The 21,629-nt window shown below is 50.8% G+C and overlaps 1 protein-coding gene across 12 annotated transcripts in view; it reads right to left on the bottom strand.

Moving 5' to 3' along the window:
- Positions 1–21,629, bottom strand: part of OSBP2 (oxysterol binding protein 2) — a 181,056-nt gene that overhangs the window by 65,990 nt on the left and 93,437 nt on the right. The window contains exon 1 of one of the 12 annotated variants that reach the window (XM_070276212.1): positions 20,041–20,653. The exons of 7 other annotated variants lie outside the window; for them this stretch is intronic. Coding sequence is in view for 4 of the 5 variants with exons in the window: in XM_070276206.1 (XP_070132307.1) it covers positions 6,072–6,150 (79 nt within the window). In the remaining variant the exon portion in view is untranslated. Of the gene's footprint in view, positions 1–6,071; positions 6,232–13,417; positions 13,510–19,132; positions 19,375–20,040; positions 20,654–21,629 lie in introns of those variants that run through there. 4 more of the 12 variants (XM_070276208.1, XM_070276207.1, XM_070276206.1 and 1 more) reach the window with 4 other exon arrangements.

Genomic DNA, 21,629 nt, shown 5'->3' on the forward strand with positions numbered 1-21,629 from the left:
CTCCTATTCTCCGCTGTTCCCAAGGCAGAGGTCTCTCGTGATTATCACCTTCTTTCCTTTCCGAGCCCTCACAATCCAGCACAGCGGTCCACTCACCACCCAGGGGCTCAGTTTTGGCACAGACATGAAGCCTGTTTGCCGAGGCAGACTTCCAAACAGCCAATCCAAAGCAATGGGGGAAGCCTGCTCTGCCCACCTTTCCCCTCCGCTCCCCCACCTCCTGGCTTCACCGCTCCAATCTCCCTACCCTCGGCCTGCCCCCGCCACACAGTGACATCCACATGTACGCAGGTGTGTGGTCCTCCTCGGCGCCCCCAACATGCCGCTCCCTCTACCTCGGACACTCTTGCATGTAGCCCACCCAATCTACCCCTTAGCTTCCTGCCCACCTCTCTGCCCCGTGGCAGTGCCTTTCCTCAGAGCTCATAGACTCCTGTGCTTCTCAGGCTGGGTGAACATTCCCAAATCTTCTCTATACGGCATGACCAGCACCTCCTGCACTTTGAGTTTGGCCAGCCAGGCCCGTGCCCCATCATCTGTCCCTTCCCAGGGGAGGCACCGGTGCGGGGGTCAGAAGGATGCTGGCTGGACTCCAGCATGCCCAGCCCCTCTGGGCTGGATTTCTGTTACCCACTGCGGACATAGTGTGCCCCACACAGCTGCTGGGACAGTTCTCAGCACAGTGAGTGGCCAGATTTTCTGCTAAATAGAAAAGACAAATTCTCTGTCTGCTCTTACTATTTACTGCTCTTAGCTCTGACTCAAAAGCATCAAAACTTTTGAAACTTCCCCCTGGCACTTAGCCTCTTTCAACAAGGAATCACCCAAATCACCACACTCTACATTCCCCAGATTCTGCCCCAGAAATTGAGCCCCCAGCCCCACCCACTGTGGCCTCCACTCAGGTCAGCTCCTGAGAGTCCCTCAGATTCTTGGTCTATAGCCTTCCCTGCTGGCCTTCCCCTGCCCCTTGACTCTCCATTCCACCGTCATGCAAAGTGCTGGCAGAGCGTGCAGGCTCTGGTCCCGCTCTGCCTGTGTGATCTTGGGAAAGTCACCTCTCCTCCTTTACCCTCGGTTTCCTCACCTGTTGAATAATATGGCCAATAATTGTTTTACTTGCTACCGCTGATAAAGCCCCCTTATATGTGGCAAGGGCTTCACATTGCCCCTCATTTCATGTTCCACGGCAGCCTCACCCCACTAGATGGGGAAGATGGAGCAGCCTCTCCCGCATCACCCTTGGGTCTCATCTGGCTCCAAAGTCCAGACTTGTACCATGCACAAGATCCCACAGTTGCCTTGGCAGGCCGGCTTGCTGAAACTGTTCTTCTCAGCCTCTGTGGAAATTATAGCAGTAAAACCCTGCTCCCCCGACAGGTATCTACTTGCAAAATAATGTGCACGCATACAAGTAGCCATACTTATGGTTGGAGGGATCCAAAAAGTCATAATAATAATAATGACGATGAGCAGCTACCACGTGCCAGGAAGGGGTGGGGGGCTTTCATAGGTATTACTGCTGTCAGGTTAATTCACCAGGTAGAATTCTCACCACCTCCATCCTACAGGTAAGCAGACAGAGGCTCCCCCAGGTGACATGTCTTTGAGAGAATGCCCTGCTTCCATGTGTCACACCAAGTAATGGTGACCACTCATGAGGCCAGATGTCCTTCCCCTCCCTGGGTGCAGGGAAGACATTAACGGGGTCAGTGCTATCCTGAAGACTCCTTTTTGTAAGCCACATACCACCTCCAGAGCCGGCAGAACTCACACCCCTTTCTGCCCACCTGTCCTTTTTGATCCAACCCAACAGTGGGGCCCACGCCTGCCTCTCACCTGTCATGAGGCCCTGACACCTCACTCGAACCTAACTGAGCACCTGCCTGTCACCATCCTCTACCTGCCTACTCATCTTCCAACACCCAGCTGGGTATCCTCCAGGAAGCTCTTCATGGTGCCTTAGGTTCACCCAAGAGCCTCCCCCTCCGCACACCTCTGAGCTTCCCCAGTTGTTCCAAAGGAGCCACTCACCATAGAGAGGGCAGGACAGACTCCACCCATCTCTCCAGTCCTCAGTTAGGAGTGTCCCGGTGAACCAGGAGAAATTCCCAGAGGAAAAACAGGAGGCTAAGGACCCCAGCTGGAAGGGAAAACACCAGCCCAGGATGTTCCTTGCCGCTCAGCCTCAGATGGCCCTTCCTTCCATTCACTTCTAGGCTGCTGGGCTGGTCATGGAATAGTAATTACACAAGAGCACCGAGTGCCAGGTTGGGGGGCACATCACAGATGCAAGTGAGACCCAGCCTCCACCTTTGGGAGCTTACAGCCTCAGAGGAGGGCAAGACTGGCAATCAAACAACCCAGGCCTGCTGCAGAAGGGAGCCCAGGAGAGCTCTGAGGGGAGGGGTCACCTCTAGCCTTGAGGGGTGGGAGTGAAGCTTCTAGTTCCAGGAGGAACTTACTGGGCACTGGGCCTGCGAGGTTGAATTTGATCAAAATGTGAGGGACAGGCAAGGACATTCAGCCGAGTAGGCAAAGCAGGGTCAGGCTGTACTGGCCTGGCTGTGACACCAGGCCCAGCGAAATGACAGATGCTAATCCCCAGGCACTAGGAGGTCATTCTGCACACACATGGAAGATGATTAGAGCAGAGAGCCAGTCCCTCACTTCTGGCCTTAGTCCTTCCTCCCAAGGACCCCAGCAGACACTGAATGCAGGGAACACAACACAGACATCTTGGCAAGCTATCCCCAAAAGGACCCCACCTGTGACTTTTTGAAGGCCCCTCCCTATGGCAATTCTCACTTGATGTTCTATGAATTTCTTTCTCTAAGAATGGTACCTGTCCTAGAATTCAAAGATGCAAAAAACCTCATCAAAACAACATGCCCTCAGAACATTCAAGTACCTGGACTCATGTCCCTGATCCCCTCCTGTTTCCCTGACACATGGCGCAGTCTTTGTCAAGCTGAGTTCAGCTCTCTACACTGCAAACAGTGCGGTCAGTCACATGGAGGGTGGCTGGTAGGCACGCAGGGGCTCTTTGAGGTCCCCAATGAGAAAGTGGCAACCCAAGGCCACCCAGTCCTGACCTCTAGTAAATTTACCTTGCCAGGGTGAGGGTCCCTATTTTCTGCAATTTCAGAGCTTTGCATTCCAACCAGAAAAGATGCAGAAGTCCCACATACATCCATGTACACACGTGCATACACCCAAAGGCAAAGGAGTGAGCTGCCGAGGGCTGAATTCAGTGCTTACGAGAGACCCGGAGTGGGCATTTCCCCTATTTGCGATGCCCGGCTCTGTCTGAAGCAGAGAGACACAAATAAATAGACTGATTGATTTATCAGTAGGTATAGACACATATTATCTCATTTCAACCTCCCAGCCACCTTGTCAGGTAAGTGGGTTTAATGTCATCTTTTAGACAAGGAAACTGAGGATTAAAGAGGCTAAGAAGGTCAGGCATGTGGTAGAGGTGCAGTATGAACACGCCATTGCCTGCTGAGGAGCAGCTTCCTGTCAACAGCCTCCCCAGGCCTCCTTTTCATGTGCCCAGGTCCAAGAGCAGGGTGTAGGCCAGCCCTTCTCAATCCACTCCTCCCCTCATTTATAGGAGTGGGGGCAACTGCGGTCCACAGAGGGGCAGGGACTTGCCCATGGTCACACAGCCTGGCAGCAGAATCAGGACAAGAACTCAGGTCCTCTGATGCCCTGGCTACATTGTGGGACCCCCAGAGTAACAGCCCATGTGATGAACCTCCATAGGCCCAGACACTGTCCTACCACTGAAATGGCCACTGCCTTGCCCTCAGTCCCTAATCCCCCTGGGCAGGCTGCAAGCCCAGATACCCACCAATTTGCACACAGATGGGCTCAGGAGTGTGATGCAATTTCACTGGGACCCTTTTCTAAGGGGAAATTTGTCTGGAGTGACCTCTCATTTCAACACCGTTCAATCTGTCTGAAAAGAGGCCAGGACCCATGTCTGTGCCTGCCACATGCACAGTGAGGGGCCAGGAGGCTCCCACCTCCCAAGCCGACAGGTAACCAGGCCTCCCGCAGACCCCATCTCTGCCTCTGTTACTCCTCTCTCTTTAGCTGACAAGGTTCATAGGCATTATCCTGCCTGCAGAAATGTTCTGTTTAGACACGTGCAGATTGTTTTAAAAATGTTTTTTGGCCAACATTTAAAAACAGACATTTCCAGTTTCTCCTGAAAACTCCTCCATTCTGGCCTTCTTAGGCCCGCCTTCACAAAGAGAACCCAAGGGAGACTCTGCTGTTTGCCCCTGGGGTCTCTGACATTGAAGTTGAGTCCTGGCTGCTCTTGACTGCTGTGCTGGCTCCTGGGCCTCCTCTGGCTGGCACAGCAAGCTCTGCTCCAGGCCCTGTTCTAAGCACCGTGCCGACATACCACCTCCTGAGCTCCTCGTCCCCAGACCCACTGTGCAGAGTGGTATGGTGACAGGCGGGGTAAGAAGCAAGGCCTGGCCCAGAGGGGTCTGGCAATCAACGAGGTTACCCTGTCACCACTCTTGAAGTGCAGCTGCTCTGGCCACACCTGAGTTTCCAAAGGTGAGTATCCCTTCCACAACCAAGCAGAAAGCAAGTGGGTACCAGGCCCGATGCTTCCTGTTGGCCACAAATCTTCTAGAGAATGGCAACCAAGAAAATCACCAGACAGGCCAACAGATGAAGAACACTTTAACACCTATCTTATACATACTTTCTTTTCTTTTTTTTTCCTAACTCCAAAATTCACCCTCAGAATAAACCCATCCAAATTGATAACAGGAACATCATTTAAACTTTGCGTAAAGAACATAAGTGCCTTAAAAATGATTCTATATCCAAAATAAAAACTGGAAATTAAGATCAATCTTCTAAAATCAGAAGGCATACTTTGGACAAAATTCACTTGCATGTTTCTTTAAAGGATTCTTAAGACGGAGCTGAGGTATCAGCTCCCCATGAAATACGTTTCAAATGTTTATAATTACAAACACCCTAAGACTTCAGGTGGTATTTTCAGGAGAATTTGCATGGTTAAACGTGACTCTGGGGCTGAGGCTTGGGGTCTGCAGCTTCAAGGATGCCTGCACTGGGCCAGAGCCTTATGAAGCCATTACTGTGGCCAGTCAGTAGGCAAAGTTAATTACAAGGTTTATTACAGATCAGAGGGCATTAATTTCTAAAAGGAGCTGTTTCTAATAAACTAGAGTTAAGTGAAATTAACTGCCTCTGTGTCTTTTAGGTCTACAGGGTCAAAGAATCCTAATTTTTCCCCAGAGTTTCAAATTGTAACAGAAACACTCATTAAAGTAAACACAGCAAGTTTCACTCATGCAAAATCTCCCATAATGAAGGTGTCAAGCATCAGGAGTTGCATGCAGGAGCTTAGCCAGTTTGCAAGCTTCAACCTTAAGACAGCTAAGCTTTCCCCCTAATGCTGACAAAGGGCTCTCAGGCACGGATAGTGCCGGCACTCCCCAGGGCTGTCATTCAGGACCACCATCTTTTGGGGCAGCATCCTCAGGGCTGGCCCTGGCTCAAACCCAGGAGGCCACTTTATAGTGACTCTCCAGTTCTGTCGCAGCTTCTCCAAAGGGCAAAGGAGAGAGGGTTGGGTCATGCACTGGGCACAGTCGACACCACGGGTGGCCCCAGGACTAGGACATTGTGGGCAAAGCAGTAATTCTGCCCAGGCTCCACGGCATGTGGGCCCCAAGCAGCTCTGGGGCAGAGGGGTAGGCGGGTGGATCAAACACGGACCTGCTGCTTCCCCCTTCTTTCCAGAAAGCTCTGGATTATATTTCGTTTCTTTTTTGCAGAGGTTAATTAGACGGTCACATCTCTAGCTACAGCCCCCTCTCCAAAATGCCCCGCGCGTAAAGCTAGTCCAGAGCGCACACCAGCGGGGTACCGGGCCAGGGGTTTCCCGAGGCTCCCCGCGCCGCGAGGGAGTGACATCAGAGACTCGCGTGGACTGATCATGCAGCAAGCCCGGCGCCAGGCGGGCGTGTGCGGGGAGCCCGGCCTCCGGGAGGAAGCCGAGCAGCACTAACCCTTCTTAAATTTATTCAGGCAGCCGGAGCTGCAGAAGGAGCGCACGGAGGCCGTCTCCCAGCAGCCGCGTCCCTTCATCCCCGCGGCAGGGCAGCCTCCGAGGGGCGCTACATGGCGCCGGGCCCCCGGGGGCTCGCAGGGACGCGCGCACAGCTCGGCGGGCCGCCAGGCGGAGGTGGCAGGCGCTCACGGGTCCCAGTGCCGCGTTACCACAATGCACCACTGCCGCCCGCCCGCTGCCCGTTGCACGAGCCCATTAACCCCGTCGGTGCCATGGGAGCCGAAGGAGGGAGCCCTGGGAGCCTTCTCCTCCCTCCGGAGAGCGGCTTTGGCCCGCACGCCTCCTGCTCGCCCCCTGCTTGCCCGTGCGTCGCCTAGGGCACCCGGGCGCCCGGGCAGGCTCCCCATTTAAACGTCACATTCTAATTGGAAAATCCGAGCGAAGTGCCACCCCAGGCAGCAGAAGGCTTGGCGTTGTTTTATTTCAAAGTAAAAGATGCCCTTGAGAGCCAAGAGGCACGTGGGAAATAATAATGGCCTGGGGCATGACGGTGATTCCAGGAAATCAGGGTCATCTCTGAGACCTGGTCACCCTCTGGTTCTGCTGTGGCAGCTGGTGCACCCGTATCCGGCCACTTGCAGCCACCTGTCCACTTTCTCTGAGGCAGGCAACAGGCGGGGCCCCAGGGAGCAGGGCTGCCTTGGTGCTGCTACCACAGGGCTGCGGTCAACTGGGGACAAACGTTGGTCTCCGCCAGACATCTCTGAACGCAACTCGCCTGTCCAGCTGCCTGCAGGACTTCTCTATGGGATGTGTGATGGACATCACAAACCCAACTGTCCAAATCCCAATGGTACCCCTAGACCTGTGCCCCTATCCTCCCCCAGTCCTCCCCAACTCAGCCAGCAGCAGTGCCATCCTCCCAGTTGCTCTAGATAGAAACCATGGAGTCATTCTTGACTCCTCTGTTTCTTAGACTCACCTCCAGCTAGTCAGCACATCCTGACAGCTCTACCCTTAGAATACAGCCAGGATCCCCTCCTGTCTCACCAACCCCACTGTTGCCACCCAGGCCTAACACCACCATCTTGCCTGTGGACTCTTCCAGGGCCTCCTTAGCAGGTCTCCTGCTTCCACTGGAAGTCTGCACTTAAAACAACAGCCAGAAAGATTCTATTCCAACGTATGTCAGGCTCTGTCACTCTTCCCCTCAGTGGTCTCCAAGACCCCGCAAGCAAGCCCATTCTGTTCCCCTCCCTTCTGCTCTGGCCACACTGACATCTTGGCTTAAGCACACAGTCACTGTAAGGCAGTCCAGGCCTGGGCCGGCCCCACTCTTTGGCCCTGGCCCCACCTCACTCTTCCCTGTTTATGTCTTGTCTTTTCTCCTGGACTACAGACTCTGAGCCCTAGGCCTGGGTTTTAGCCACTGTTCCATCTCTGACAAAGCCTCCCCAACACCACCTCCTCACAGGAGCTCAGTAACCAGAATTTATCAAATGTAACTTACTGAAACTGAATCAATCAATTTTCACCAATTTAAAGGTTTTCAAATACACAATGAAGCTCCTGTTATAAAGTAATAGACTCAGGGAAGGTGGTGCTGGGTCGCTAATTCCCTTCTGGGCCTTTGAAGCAACTACTTCTTCCACCTAGAGAATTAATCCTTAGCAATTGTGTTGGATTCACTGCCCCAGGGGATATAAGGCATTTTGTTACCCTGGGCCTTGGTTTTTTGCCAACAAAATGAGCATCATAATGATGCAAATGGCTACCCGTGATGGAATGCTGCCGAAATGCCAAGTGCTGGCGCTGCCAGCTGCCAGCTTTCCCTACACTTCCTGCAGTTCCTCATTTAATCTCCACTGAATAGCCTTGTTCGGTAGGTTCCACCAACACCCTCTTTTACAGATGAGAAAGCTAAGGCTCTGAGGTAAAGTGACTGCCCAGGGTCTTGGAACCGGCCTGTTCAGGCTGACCTTGGAGGCCACACTCTGAACCATGCTGTGGGGTCCCTTAAGCGGAATACTGCTCCCTGGGCTCCCAGAGGCCTCATAAGGAAAAAGGGGGTGAGACTGGAGCAGTGTCCTGAATGCTTTGGGAAATGCTCATAAACACAGAGGCAATTTTTAAAGGATTTGCATGTGCAAGAATAAATCCAACTGAGGATAATTAACCAGGTGCCAAGTATGATGGACTCTGGAAGCTGGCAGAATCTTTCAACTCCAGAGCCGTGCCCTCCATCTCAGCGATAAGGAAGGGGAAGGCAGAGGGGCTGGGTGCCTCGAGCTGTCCTCACAGGGACGGAATACTGGGGTCACTGACCCTGTTTCCTTTGTCTGCCTACCCTCACCTAGAGCCACACCTGGCTGATAGCTGTAATGGAGCAGACAGAGAACAAAACACACCAGGGAGGAAACCAAACAATAAAGAGAAATACAAAAGAAAATCACGCAGTCCTACTAAGGCAAATACACACACTATTTCTCCTTTGTACATAATTATTTTACGCTGTAAGACACATCAAACAATTATCAGATTCTGCTCATATGACATACTTAAAAATCTGCAACCTAGCTTAGCAGCCAGCCAGAAGGGTGCCAGTTTGTCTTTAAAGAAGAAGATACATTAGCTGAAAAGTCTTAGTTGACCCAGCAGCAAGAAAGCCAAGAGACCAAGCATAAGATGATGGATGGGTAATTTCAACTGCTCTGCCGGCTGCCTTGAGCCCCATACAAGTTCCCCTCCCGTCCATGTGCAGCAATGCTGAACCCCAGCCCTGCTCCTGCCCCCACACTCTAACTGTAACTTCCTAAAACCAAGTGCACTGACTCCACGACCTTCCTGAGGTCCACTCATCCCTAAATACTCTGTGCTGGCAACCCTGGAGGCAGCTGTAACCCTCCCTCCAAGCTCGTATCTGACCTCATATCAAGACCAGCTGATCTGATCACTTCAGAGTCTTTGGTTTCCTCTCATAGCTACAGTTACCACTTCCCTGTCACAGCCCACCTGGCCTGCGGGTGCAACAGCCTCCCTCGAGGCTGGCCTCCCCACTTCCATTTGCTACCAGAACACTGTTAATCAGATTCTGTTCCCAATATGTTCCATCCTTTGCTCAATAATATGGCACACACATCCACTCAACTAAAATTCTCATATACATATCCGTATGTGCATGGAGGGGTGGGTGTGTCTGCTACCCATTCCAGTACTCGGAAACAGTCCTCGGAAACTAGTGCGAGGCCTCTGGTGGCCACGTGGCTGTGCACAACAACCACAAGTACGTCTATACCCTACAGCCCAGTGTGAACAATGGGAAAGAAGCACAAGACTCTGAGTGCAATGCCATTTGTTGCAAAAACCTAAAAGCAACCTGAGTCTAATAGCAGGTGAATGTTTATTTTATCAACTTCATGGCATATCATGGAGCCATTCAGACTTACATATGTGATGGCTCTGCAGAAATAAGAAACTGCTTAAAAACAAAATACTGAGAAGAAAAAGGTAAATCATATGATATAGTTATAATTGTGTGAAAATTATGCATATTTGGAAATGTTAAAACAATAGGATCACAGGTGAATTTCCTTGAGTCTGGGCTCCCAGAATGCCCTGGGCTTCTTTCTTTCCCAGGACCTAGAGTGCTCTGCTATGGGTTCCTATTTATTTGTCTATCTCCCACACCAGACTGAACTCCTTGAGGGCAGAGACTGGTCTTTTCCTACTATTCTCAGCCTCCAGTGTGGCCCAGCACATGGTAGGCACATATTGAACGAGCATAGGAATAAACAGATCCATCAATTGATCAATGAAAGCAACTTAATCATTCATCTGGAGCCCTATTTGGCCTTGCCTATACATGCATACCACCTTCTTGCCTTCTCAAGCCTTCCATCGCTGCCCCCTCTCCCAACTCCTCACAGACAGCATTTCTTGTGCACAACACCATGCAGCCCCTTCTCCTCTGCACCTCTGCCGTTGACTGGACTGCTCAGAGGTGAGCATAGGCTTGGGAGTCCCACAGGGGCAGGATCCGATGGTGGCTTCCTGACCTGAGTTGGCCACAGCCCTTCACCACTGTGAGAATTAGGGACCTTTGGTTCCCCATCTGGGCCTCAGAGTCAACATTAATGAGGGGCTCAAGCCCACAGAAGAGAAGCGCTGACCTTCTCCGTGTTGTCTGGAGAATCAAGTTCTCCAGCAGTCTGTCTAGCATACAAGTTCCTCGTGAGGATATCTTAAGAATGAAGCCCTTTAAAACAGCAGTGTTCTATGAATAGCCATGCGTAATGCTGACTGTCATCATCATTAATAAATGATTCTACGCTGAAGCCAAAGAATTAATTTGAGAGCAATTTATGATAATGTGTTGCTAGGCAATTAAAATAAACTTCCTAGAGAAAAAAAATTTTTATCTTGTCATTGATTATTTTAGGTCAGAAAAATGGAACGGGGGAGAGTGCACTATTCAAGTCACTTTGAAAAAAGGCAAAAATGAGACATTTCAGTAGGGGTGGTGCCTAGGCTTGACTCTGCCCACACGTGCCCTCTATTGCTAGGGGCAGCTGAAGAGGCAGAGCTGAGCCTGGCCCCATACAAGTTTCCTTCCCATCCACGGTGGGGGAGGCTGAACCCCAGCCTCTCTGGGAGTTGAGCCTGGTGGGCTGTGCCCTGGAGCGAGCCAGGGGCTACACTGCATCCCTGCACATGTATGTGGAAGGGCCGCCTGCTTGAGGACCAGGTCACCTGAAGGACCCCACAGAAAATGGGGGTCAGGTCCCACCAGGTAGCTCTGAGGACACTAGCCTCTTCTCAGCCCCTTCTCTTTCCAGAAGTGGCCGGCCTAACTGGCCCCATTCAACTGCTTACATTAGTTATTGACCAAAAGGCCTTCTGCTTGTTGAAGTCTAAACATCAATTTCACCAACAAATCCTTCAAGACAAAGCAATGGTATTCCCAAGGGATTATGTCCATTTGTGTAGTCTTTAATTACTCCTTTTTTAAAAAAATTAAGTGACAAGAAAAAGAATTGAAAATACAAATCTGTTGCAGAACGTTTCTCCCTCTTTGTTGGTTATTAAAATACAAAGTAAAGCAGCATTAAGGTAGATATCCTTTTAAGTATATTAAGATGGTCAAAAATGTATTTAATTAACCCCTAATGCCAGTGAGAGTGCAGTGAGGCTGGCACGCTCACTCACTGTTGGTGGCACTGAATATCAGTACATTCATTCCATAGAGAGATTATAGCTTGTCGAGGCCCATGATGGTGCTGCCCTTAAGTCAGTAATCCGACTCCCAGGAATTTTCCCTCAAGAAATAACTCAAGAGAGGGAAAAGCTTTCAGTACAAACACATTCATTGCATCATTATCTACAATAGCACAAATGGGAAACACAAATACTCAACAACCGGAGGATGATTCCAAACATTAAAGTACATCAACTCAGTGGAATATTATGCAGCCAATAAAACGATCATTATAAAGACAGAAGACTGTTAGCTATCAGATGGGGTAGAAAAAGCAGAGCATGAAGTGTCATGTTTAATATGATGCCAAAGATGTGAAATACAAGTGTATGTGCAGGGAGAGAAGGGAAGGGAACGTGCAAAAATCAAAAAGTTTTGTGAGGGTGTGAGGCTACTGGGGAATTTCCTATATTCCACATGTTCTTCATCTTACTGTGCAATCTTTCCTACAACAATGACAAAAACTGAACAAGCTACATTCAGTCAAGTGATTTATTATTTGAAACTCTTTCCCAAGGGGACAAAGGAAGTACAGAAGAGTTGGCTGGGAATAGATGCCCTGCTCAGGGAATGTAAGTTGTGATGGCAGGATGTCAGGGACACAGGCCGGGACCAATGAGCAAGAAGTCAAGGCAGACAAGGCCTGTGCTGGAAGACTGGGTCTCAATGTCTATCAACAAATTAGTTTAACTGTGAAGTTCAGAATGGCTATGAAGCCCTGTCAAGACAGCTTCTCCCATGATCCTCATGGCAGCTGGGGTGAGGTTGGGCAGGACAGACAGCACTGTTAGATAGCTGGCAAAATTGAAGTTTAGTGAAGTTAAGGGGTTTTGTTCAAAGTCAAAGAGTAAACACAGACCAGAGAAGGGTCAAGAATGCAATATTTTAAACCTCCAAGCTCCATTTTTTCCCACTAAGTAAAAATAAGCCTCTGATTGATCTTACAACATAAATGTTTAGAAATTGCACAGCATCACAGTTACCATAAACAGAGTTAAAAGATAAGAAAGAAAGAGAAAATACTTGCAAAATATATAACCAACAAAGGAGAAATAACCGTAACTTCGAATGAGCTCCTACAAATCAGCATGAAAAATATAAATATCTAAATAGTAAAATGGCAATGAACATGAATATTCAAGTCACGAAATGCATATAATTGGTCAATAAACAGATAAAAGTATACTCAGTCTCATTGGTAATAAGGGAAATGCAAAACAGAGCAAGGAAATGCCTTTTCATTCACCCATCAGAGTAACAAAGAATACAAAGAATGATGGAGTAGCCTCTGTTTACAATCCACACTGTTGGGAGATATAAATTTATGCATTCTTTTTGGCTGACAATTTGATAGTGTCTGTTGATAGTTATCACGGGCATGCCCTTATAACCTAACAATTCCACTCCTAGGAATCTATGCTATGGAAAAACTTACACAACGGTGCACGTACAAGAAGGTTCACTATCATATTCTCTGAAATATGAATAAAATGTAAAGAACCTAACTGTCCATCAAGAGGGAAATGATTAAATAAATTATGATACACTAAGGAATTCTATGCAGTTATTTTAAAAATGAGTTGGGTCTATTTGTATTAACGTGTAAAGATCTCCAAAACATACTGATAAGGGAAAAAGCAAGCTGCTTATCAATATGCACGATACAATCTCATTTATATATATGTCAGTATGTGTGCGTGGGTGCGTGTGTACTTACATGGCTTTGTAAATGCATGGGAAAAGATCTGGAAAAGGACCCAAGTTAACAAATGGGTATGTATATCTCTTGGGAGGGGAGTGAGATGGAGGGAGGTAATGAAAGATGACTAAATTTTGTTATATATTTTAGAATCATTTAAATATTTCACAGTCTTGTGTTTCCTAACTAAAGTAATCTCCCAACAAATTACAATTGGAAAGAGTGTGCCAGAATTAACTCCTGCTCATGTTGAAACCTAGGAGACCCTACAAAAGACTCTCTAATGGTGGAAGGTCAGGCATGAAGGAAGGAGCATAATGAGTGAGTTTTAGGGAAGGAGGGCCCAGAAGTCACATCAGAGAAGCCACTACATCAGTGCACACAGACCAACCTGGCAGGCAGCAATCAGAGAGGGGCTGGATCATTTGGCGCACCCGTGGCACAATCCCCATGAGGCGGAGGAACAGAGCCGCCCATGGTGACGGGCCCTGCAAAGAATGGACACAGCTGCAACTGGATGTAGGGGGGAAGGAGGCTCAGGCACCTATTATCCAGCCAGGCTGCAGGCCTCACCCCACCCTCAACTGTTAGGGTGCTGGCAGACACTCATGGCCATGGACACCAGTGACCTTGAGAGTAACGGCTGTAGCTCAGGGATGAGGCCCAGGAGAGGCCACCGTGTGAGTGTCCAGGCATCCACCTGTTTTCACCTCACCAGGCCTGCTGTGGGCTGCATGGTCCAGAGAGGTGTCAGGAAAGGTGCCAGAAAAGAAGAGAGGATGGCGTAGGCAAGTGCAGACAGAAGGTATAGGGAAGGAAGAAGTGACAGATGTGCTGCTGCTCAGAAGACTCATCCCTGAATGTAGCCACCCTGTCTGATGCCCCCTTTAGGGCCCTCACTGTGATGAGCATGATTCACACCAACTGCTTCTCTTTGAAACCCCCTGCTTTCTGGTCCTGTTGCCACACACCCACTGTCCTCCCAGGCAGGAGTCAGTCCTCACTCCCTTGTTCTTCCCACTCCATGCCGGGGCCCAAGTGATGCAGCCACGCTGATGGCTCATTGTCCTTTCTCCCTGTTTGTGTTTGCCCGTCTGTACCATGAATACAGTTCTTCCCTCCAAGCTCCAAATCCCCACAGCCACCTGGATGTCCCCCACACTCAGCCTGTCCCCACCTGAGCCCAGCATCTCTCCTCTGCTCCCTAATGACAACCTCTCCCTCTCCAGACAATTCTTTCTGGCCCCAGGCACTAGGCTGGAGACCTGAGGATCAGTTCTGGTGGTTTCTCTCTCTCCTTGGGCCCCAAGATACAATGAGTCCTCAAGTCTTGATGACATTAAATTCAAAACAGCTTGCAAATCCATACCCTCTTCTCCACTTGGGAAGTGAGCCACCCCTGGCTCAACAAGGTCTCAGCTTCCATGTTTACCCCTTCTGACCCATCCTTGATGGGGACAGTTTACTGAAAACATCATCTGCTCTCTGTCACTTCCTTTCCATGGCTCCCTGATATCCACAGCAGCAAGTTCAAGTTCAAACTCCTTGGCAAACCACAGCTCACCAGGAGCTAAGCCTCGTGGGCCTCAGCAACTCCTACTCCCCGCTCCTCGGCTCTACCCACTGCTCCTCCCTCCCATGCCTTTGTTCACCTGGCCTGCGATGCCTGCCTTTCTTTCCCTTGATTGGCTCCTGTCATCTCCGGGTGTGGACCTCCCTTCCCTAAGGGAGCCTTACTTGACGGTTGCCCCCCAGAGAGGGGAAAGAAGGCTACTTGGAGGAGGGCCCTTCCTCAGGTTCTCCTCACACCCTCGCACGTCTCTTGCTGCCTTTGCTACACTGACTCATAAGGGTCTTGTCTGTCTCCCTGCAAATGGTCAGCACCTTGAGGGGCGGGAAGGGGTCATACTCACTATATTAGTTTCCTAGGGTTGCCACAAACTGGGTGGCTTCAAACAATGGAAATTTATTCTCTTAAAATTCTGGAGGTTAGAAGTCCACAATCAAGGTATCAGCAGGGCCACGCTCCCTCTGAAGGCTGCGGGGAAGAATCCTTCTTGGCCTCTTCCAGCTTCTGGTAACTCCAGGCATTCTTCAGCTTGTGGCAGCATCGCTCCAATCTCTGCCTCCATCTTCACATGGCCTTCCCCTCTGTGTGTAGTCTGAATCCAAATTTCCCTCTTCTTAGAAGGACACCAGCCATACTGGATTAGGAACCACCCTACTGACCTCATCTTAACTTGATTCCATCTGCAAAGACCCTATTTCCAAATAAAGTCACATTCACAGGTACTGGGCATTAGGACTTCAACATATCTTTTTGTGAGACACAACACTCACTTCGGCATTAGTGGTGCCCAGCACCCAACCTGACCTGCAGCAATGCTCAGACAATCCCTGTGAATGAATAACTAAGCCAGTGTGCTCTGGGGCTAGGCAGGGGAGGAAAAGTCAGAGGAGAAAGGCAGCTTGAAAGAGGCAGCCCTGAAGCTGGGCCTGAAGGAGGTGGGAAAGGGAAGGGATATGTCCAGGTGGAAGGAGGAGCACTGCATGGGAGAGGAGGGAGAGCCAGACTGCAGGAGAGGCCTTGGCTCTGTGCTTTGCAGTGCAGGCAGCTGGGCCAGCCTGCAGAAAGGTTTTCCAGGCTGGGCTGAGGCATCAGCCCTCATGCTGGAGGCAGTAGGGGGCCAGGAAAGGTTTGTCAGGAGAGCAATGACAAGAGCAAAACTAGCGTTCCTGAAAGATTAATCTCCCTGAGGCATACAGGAGCAAGTCTAAAAGGGGCCTGCCTGATGCAGGGAGGCAGCTAGGTCAAAGGATATTGCAAAAAGGATAATGAGAAACTGAATCAGGGCAGTGGCAGCATGGCCTGAGGGAAGGGACAGAATCCAGAGAAAATGAGGTAGGAAGATGGACAGGGCACGGCCTCAGGCAGAAGAGAGGAAGGAGTTGAGGCTCGCAGGGGCTGGGGTTCAGGGTGGGAGACATAAGAGGATGGGGGCCAGTGACTGAAAATGGCAGCCCAGGGAAAGCAGCATGCTTGCAGGAGGAGCGATTGGTTTAGCCTCATGAAATGCCGTTCAATTAAAAAGCAAGCTCACGGGTACACTCATTAAGTAACCACTGAGGCGGGGCATGTGTGCAAAGCAGCTATAAGACAGCCACACGCTTCGTAAATAATTCAAGTTTATGGGCAACAAGCAAGTCTTTTTATATCAAGGCCTGGTACCCAGGCTGTTAGCAGCAGGCATTTTTGGAGAAAGATCTCAAGCCAAGGGAACTAGAAACTCAACTGAATAACCTTTAAATTACCTCGTCACCCCAGGAAATGGAAATCAATGCAGTCTGCAAATGCAACCACGTGCCAGAAGAGGCCAGATGGAGCTGCTTCCTGGGCAGGCGAGTCAGCGGCAGAGGGAGCTGCCCACCTTGGGGACATCTTTAGAATGGCAGAGGTCCCTGGACTTAGGATACCCTTTCTGATGTTGCTACCAGCAACACCCCAGGCTCCCCAGAGAGGCACTGCTGGAGCAGTCCATTAGGAGGGGCTTTTGTCCTGGGGGATGGAATAAAGACCCTCTTCCCCACTCCCCTTCATGGATGAGTCATTCCCTCTCTGGGCCTCAGGCTCTTCACATCATGAGAGGTCGGCCTCATTAATTTCCAAGGGCCCTTTCACCTTCCAGCTCTGCTTATAGCTGTGGCTGTGGTCCCTGCTGCCGGATCACAAGCCCCATTCATGGATGAGGATGAGATGATCTAGAAGCGAAGGTCCTGGACACTAACTTCTCCCCGTTGTGATTCTCTCCAGCTAACCCTAACCCCTGCTTATTCTTCCTCCTCCTGCCACCCAGCAATAGGCGCTGTCACCTCAGTGTGAGGTGGGAGCACTGGATTTTGAGCCTGGAGTTCAGGGTGACCATGGTATGCCACTCCTCCTTTCTGTGTCCTTGGCTCATCTGTGAGGCCCTCTCCTTGTGCAGGAGAGGCAGGTGCTGCAGTCAGACCTTCGGCAACTGCGATCTAACCTCTCTGAGCTTCCGTTTCCTCGTTGGTATCATAGGGATGGCAATGGTTCTCATCTCACAGGGTTGTTATGAGGATTCTACAGGAAAGCCCAGCCTGAAGTAAGCTCCCACCCAGTGTTAGCTGCTGTTACCATGGGGCACGTGGGACATAAACAGGAGAAGACACACGTTGTTGGAGGAAAACCCAGTATCATCAAGAGAAAACCACAGGAGGGACAGCAGCAGCCTCTCCCTGCAACGAAACCTCCCCTACCTCAAACCATTTCCTGGAAGGGTTTCTCTGAACAGAGACACCTCATGGCCTCTGGCATTTAGGCTCCATTTCTCCTGGAAAGAACAGTCCCCCCTTGTCCTTTTGCCCAAGCTCCACTGCTGGCCAGCCAAGGTCCCTGGATGACACCAGACCCAAGGACAGTCCCCACCTTGGGAACACCACCTCCAGCAGGACCAGGCAAACTACCGGGTCCTTTCACGGCCCTCACAGTTTGGTAAGTGTGGGGATTTTGTCTCAACACACTCACATTGCTCTGATAACCACAGCCTACCTATGGCAAGAGATTATTAAAGACAACATTGAGCACCTACAATCTTGTGTTAAGTTTACATACCAGGCAGGCGTTACTTTCTTTATTCTACAAATGATAAAACTGAGGCTCAGGGAGGCTAAATCATGGCATATACTTAATAAGAGGCAAAATGAGAATTCAAACCCAGGTACGTCAGTCTCCAAAGCTGGGCCTCTTTTCACTCCTTTATACAACACAGATGTTGCCACCATCCCTAACACCATTCCACCAGGAACCCCAACTCAATTGCTTTCACTAAAATGAAATTTGTTCTATTATTAAATATTCATCACTATTTCTTTATTTTCCACCTTAGCCTTGAGAAATCCCCCAGAAAAGTTCTGCTCATATTTTTCATGCACAGATGCAGGCCTGCGTGTTATACAACCAAGTGCAAGACTTCTGAACAGAGACTGTGAGGTGGACGGAGGACTATGTATCACCTAGTCAACCCTCAAATGTTATCTTCCTCAGTTACAGAGGAGAACTTGAGCCCACCTTAATTACTGAGGAGGTTTTACGTTGCTCAGAGTATGAAAAAAATAGGTAGCCTGACTGCATTACATGTGCAGAGCAGGCTAAAAGTATATATACCCCAACTTGATCTAGTTACGGAAAACTTTTGGGCTATAAATCTATTTTCAAAACAAACAACATGAAAAGCTCAAACACACTATTTTCCCAAAACAAAAGCAATGGCCTGCTGCTTAGACGGCCTGCTATCATAGCTTTTAGACTTCATATTTTTATGAAACAAGTCAGCAAGGATGTCAAAGCACAGTTATGAGTCAGCCGTCCTTCCAGGCAACTACTCTCTAAAGAGGTTTATTTATCTGGCCAAAACAGAAAGTGTTTACATGGTAGGTAAAAACTTACCAACCCAATACAAAAATACTTTTGGGTGGAAAAAAGTGGTCAAGAATAATGTAAACATATATGTGCAGTTATTATACTTTCCCCCTTATGACCTTCCCTCTCTATAGAAAATTGGCAAGAGACTAAACGGTACCTGGGTACCTAGTGGTCTGCTTTATGCCAAGTAATGCTAGCACATCTTTGGCATGCATTTCCATCAGCACTGCAGCACCATTGTAGCTCACACTGACCCTAAAACCAGCACATCATCTCACACATCTTTTCCCCCTCTCTTTCATTTCATCGGCACTGTTAGGCATCTGAAGATCCAAGAACGTTGCCCACCAGTCGTTTCTGACGCACACAGCTTAGGCTAGACAGATGGAACAAAACATAGACCCCAGTTCTCCAGCATGAGTCTGACGAGATTCAGAAGCTTCATTTACATCCCTCAAGCTAGAACAGGCGCCTCGCACAGCTTGGACTCTAGCATAACCAGACCTCTCCAGGGCCTTGGAGGATGGTCCCTCCACCTCCACCCCCCTTCTTTCCACCCCATCACCTCCCCAACACACCAAAAGTCCTTTGTTAAGGCTGTAAAGGCCCCCAACAGCCCACCCTTCAGGCTCTAGGAGATAAGAGGTCTATGTGTCTGACCTTGCCAGGTGATGGAGATGGGAACCGAGTGCTGGTAGGATCGAAGGCAGAGGTGACCCATCAAGTTTAAACACATCTCCCCCTTCAGCGGATGGCTCAAGGCAGGAGGGGCAGCTTTAGGGACTGAGGAAGCCCAAGGCTCCTCTGGTTGGGTAGTTGCCCAGCGTGACCCCAAACTGCTTACTCAGAGGCACAGGCTGGCTGGACAAGGGCTTTTCCTGTGACAGGCACCACTGGAGTTTAAAATCCCCTTTGCGTGCTGAGAAAACATACACACACACACACACACACACACACGGAGTGCCTGTTCAGTATCCACTCCAGAGCTCCTCTGCCTAAGTCCAGCTCACTCACAAGAGCCAGGTGCACTGAAGTGACCCTCGCCCCTGAAGCCCTGGTTATGGCAGCTCAGGTGCTGAAGGAGACTGGAAGTAGGCAGGGAAAGAGCTTTACCTCTCACTTGCAGCCCCAGTGAAGGCTCAAGCCTGCCTTCTCTGCTAAAAGATGGCTGGCCTCTGGTTCCGCTGAATTCCAGCGGCTGGGCTGCCCAGGGCTGGCCCCCTGCACAGAGAGGGGAAGTATTGCCCCTGTGACACCAGCCTGGGCAAACAGCCCTTCCCAGGGCCATGTAGTGGGCTGCACTCAGGGTGGGGAGGAGGACATGCCTCATGACTGTCCTTTGACTTCTGGCTAAACCCTTTGTCCCCTGGCCTGTGAGGGCAGAGGGACCTGCCCGCTATCCCTGTCTTGGGAAGTATCAGGGCAAAGATGTGAGCCCTCAGCCCTGTAGGCTGCTCAAGATCGGGGCTAGAAGAAATTTACAATGGGGAAGGAAAACATAAAAGCCCAAGAGATCCCATGCCCCAGGACCCGTCCGCCCCATCCCTGCTCCATCTGCCCCAACTCACCCCAGGGAGGGGCTCCCCAGTGTGCAAGTGGGTCCGGCCCTGAGGCTGCGGGGACTCTTGCAGCTGCTGCTGCTGCTGCTGCTGCCGCCGCCGCCGCCGCCGGCGCCGCCGCCGCCTTCCCGCCGCTGCGCTCTCAGTCCATCTCGGTGCAGTGCCAGTTGCCACCGCCGCGCCGAGCCCGGGAGAAGGAGGGCGGTCCCCAGATTGGGTGTGTGCTGCCTGGCGGTCCCGGACCCGCCTCCCTGCCGCCCCTTCAGCACTACGGACAGCGGCCAGCCCGCGTGCTCCCCGCTCCCGCACCGAGCCGGGCCAAGAGGAGCCCTGCGCTCCGCTCCCCTCGGGTCAGTCAGCCTGAGCACAGCAGGGGTGCCGCGCACCACGTCCACATTCCTCCAGCTTCCTCCCCACTCTCCGGAGGAGGCCGCCTCCACCCACCAAGGTCCCGCTCCGAGACCGAAGGGGGCCGCGTGCGAGGCCACCCTCCAGGCCCCCAAGGACCAGACGCGCCTCCTCCACCCTCGTCCCGAGCAGGGATTAGTGCTCTCCTCCCGCCCAGAGGGCTAGACAAAGGCGACCTCTCTGTGGCGGGAAGCGCAGCTCAGCCTCTTAAAATGCGAGAGCAAGGCCCGGAACCCAACCCGGCACTAAGGGCGCTGTCGTGGCCCAATCAAGGCCAAAGAGGGCTGGCCCTTCCGCCTGAGCCCAGTGGGGGCGGGGTCCCTTGAGTGGACTTTGGCATAAGCTCTCATTTCTCACTGTCATATGCCCTGAGCTTGCAAGGAGTTAACCAGTCAAGAGTCTGCCTTGGGAACTAGGGGAGGGAGGGCCCTTGGGGTCCCATCCCCTCCTGGAATCCAATTTCCTCCCCCACATCCTTGCTGCCGGAGCCTCAACCAACCAACAGATGGGACTACTGGTGCCTGGTGACATCACACACAACCGCTTCCACTTTTTCATCTCTGTTCAAATCCCTCCCACTGCTCCTCGCCCCCAGCTAGGAAAGTCCCAGAATGAGGGGGGAGAGGAGTCCTGGTTCTGACTTTGCCTGGGCCACAGACTAGAAACATGACCTGGGCCACCCTGACCTCTGTCCTCAGTGAGCCTCAGGTTCTCCTTTGGGACATGGGGGTGCAGTGGGACTCCTCCTGGTTCCGTCTGAGATAACCTGCCCTGTCTGTCTAGCCAAGCAGAGGGGAATCCACAGACTGGATGCCCCAAGACCCACTCATCTCATGGCCTCACTCAGGCCTTTCTGGAGTCCGAGATGAGGTGCTCCTTCTCTTCACTGGACTAAACCAGAAACTCTTGGCTAATTCTTTTTAAAGCAACCACAACTTTTATGCCTCATTAATTTGAATCCAAAGACATCTTCATTTTTACCATTTGGTTGAGCTCCCCGCTGTTTGAAGGGGAAACCCACATGGAATGAATTTAAGTTGAAGTTAATAAATGCTGTCCAAGCAGGCATGAGGGACTCTGCTCAAACATTCAGGGATCATGGCTGCTGCACAAAGAGCACAGAGCTGAAATATTCACGAAGGGCACTGCAAGAACAGGAATGGGCATTCGCCATCCAGGAAACATGGCAG

Source organism: Equus caballus, chromosome 8, assembly GCF_041296265.1.
Source record: "Equus caballus isolate H_3958 breed thoroughbred chromosome 8, TB-T2T, whole genome shotgun sequence".
Taxonomy (NCBI): Eukaryota; Metazoa; Chordata; class Mammalia; order Perissodactyla; family Equidae; genus Equus; species Equus caballus.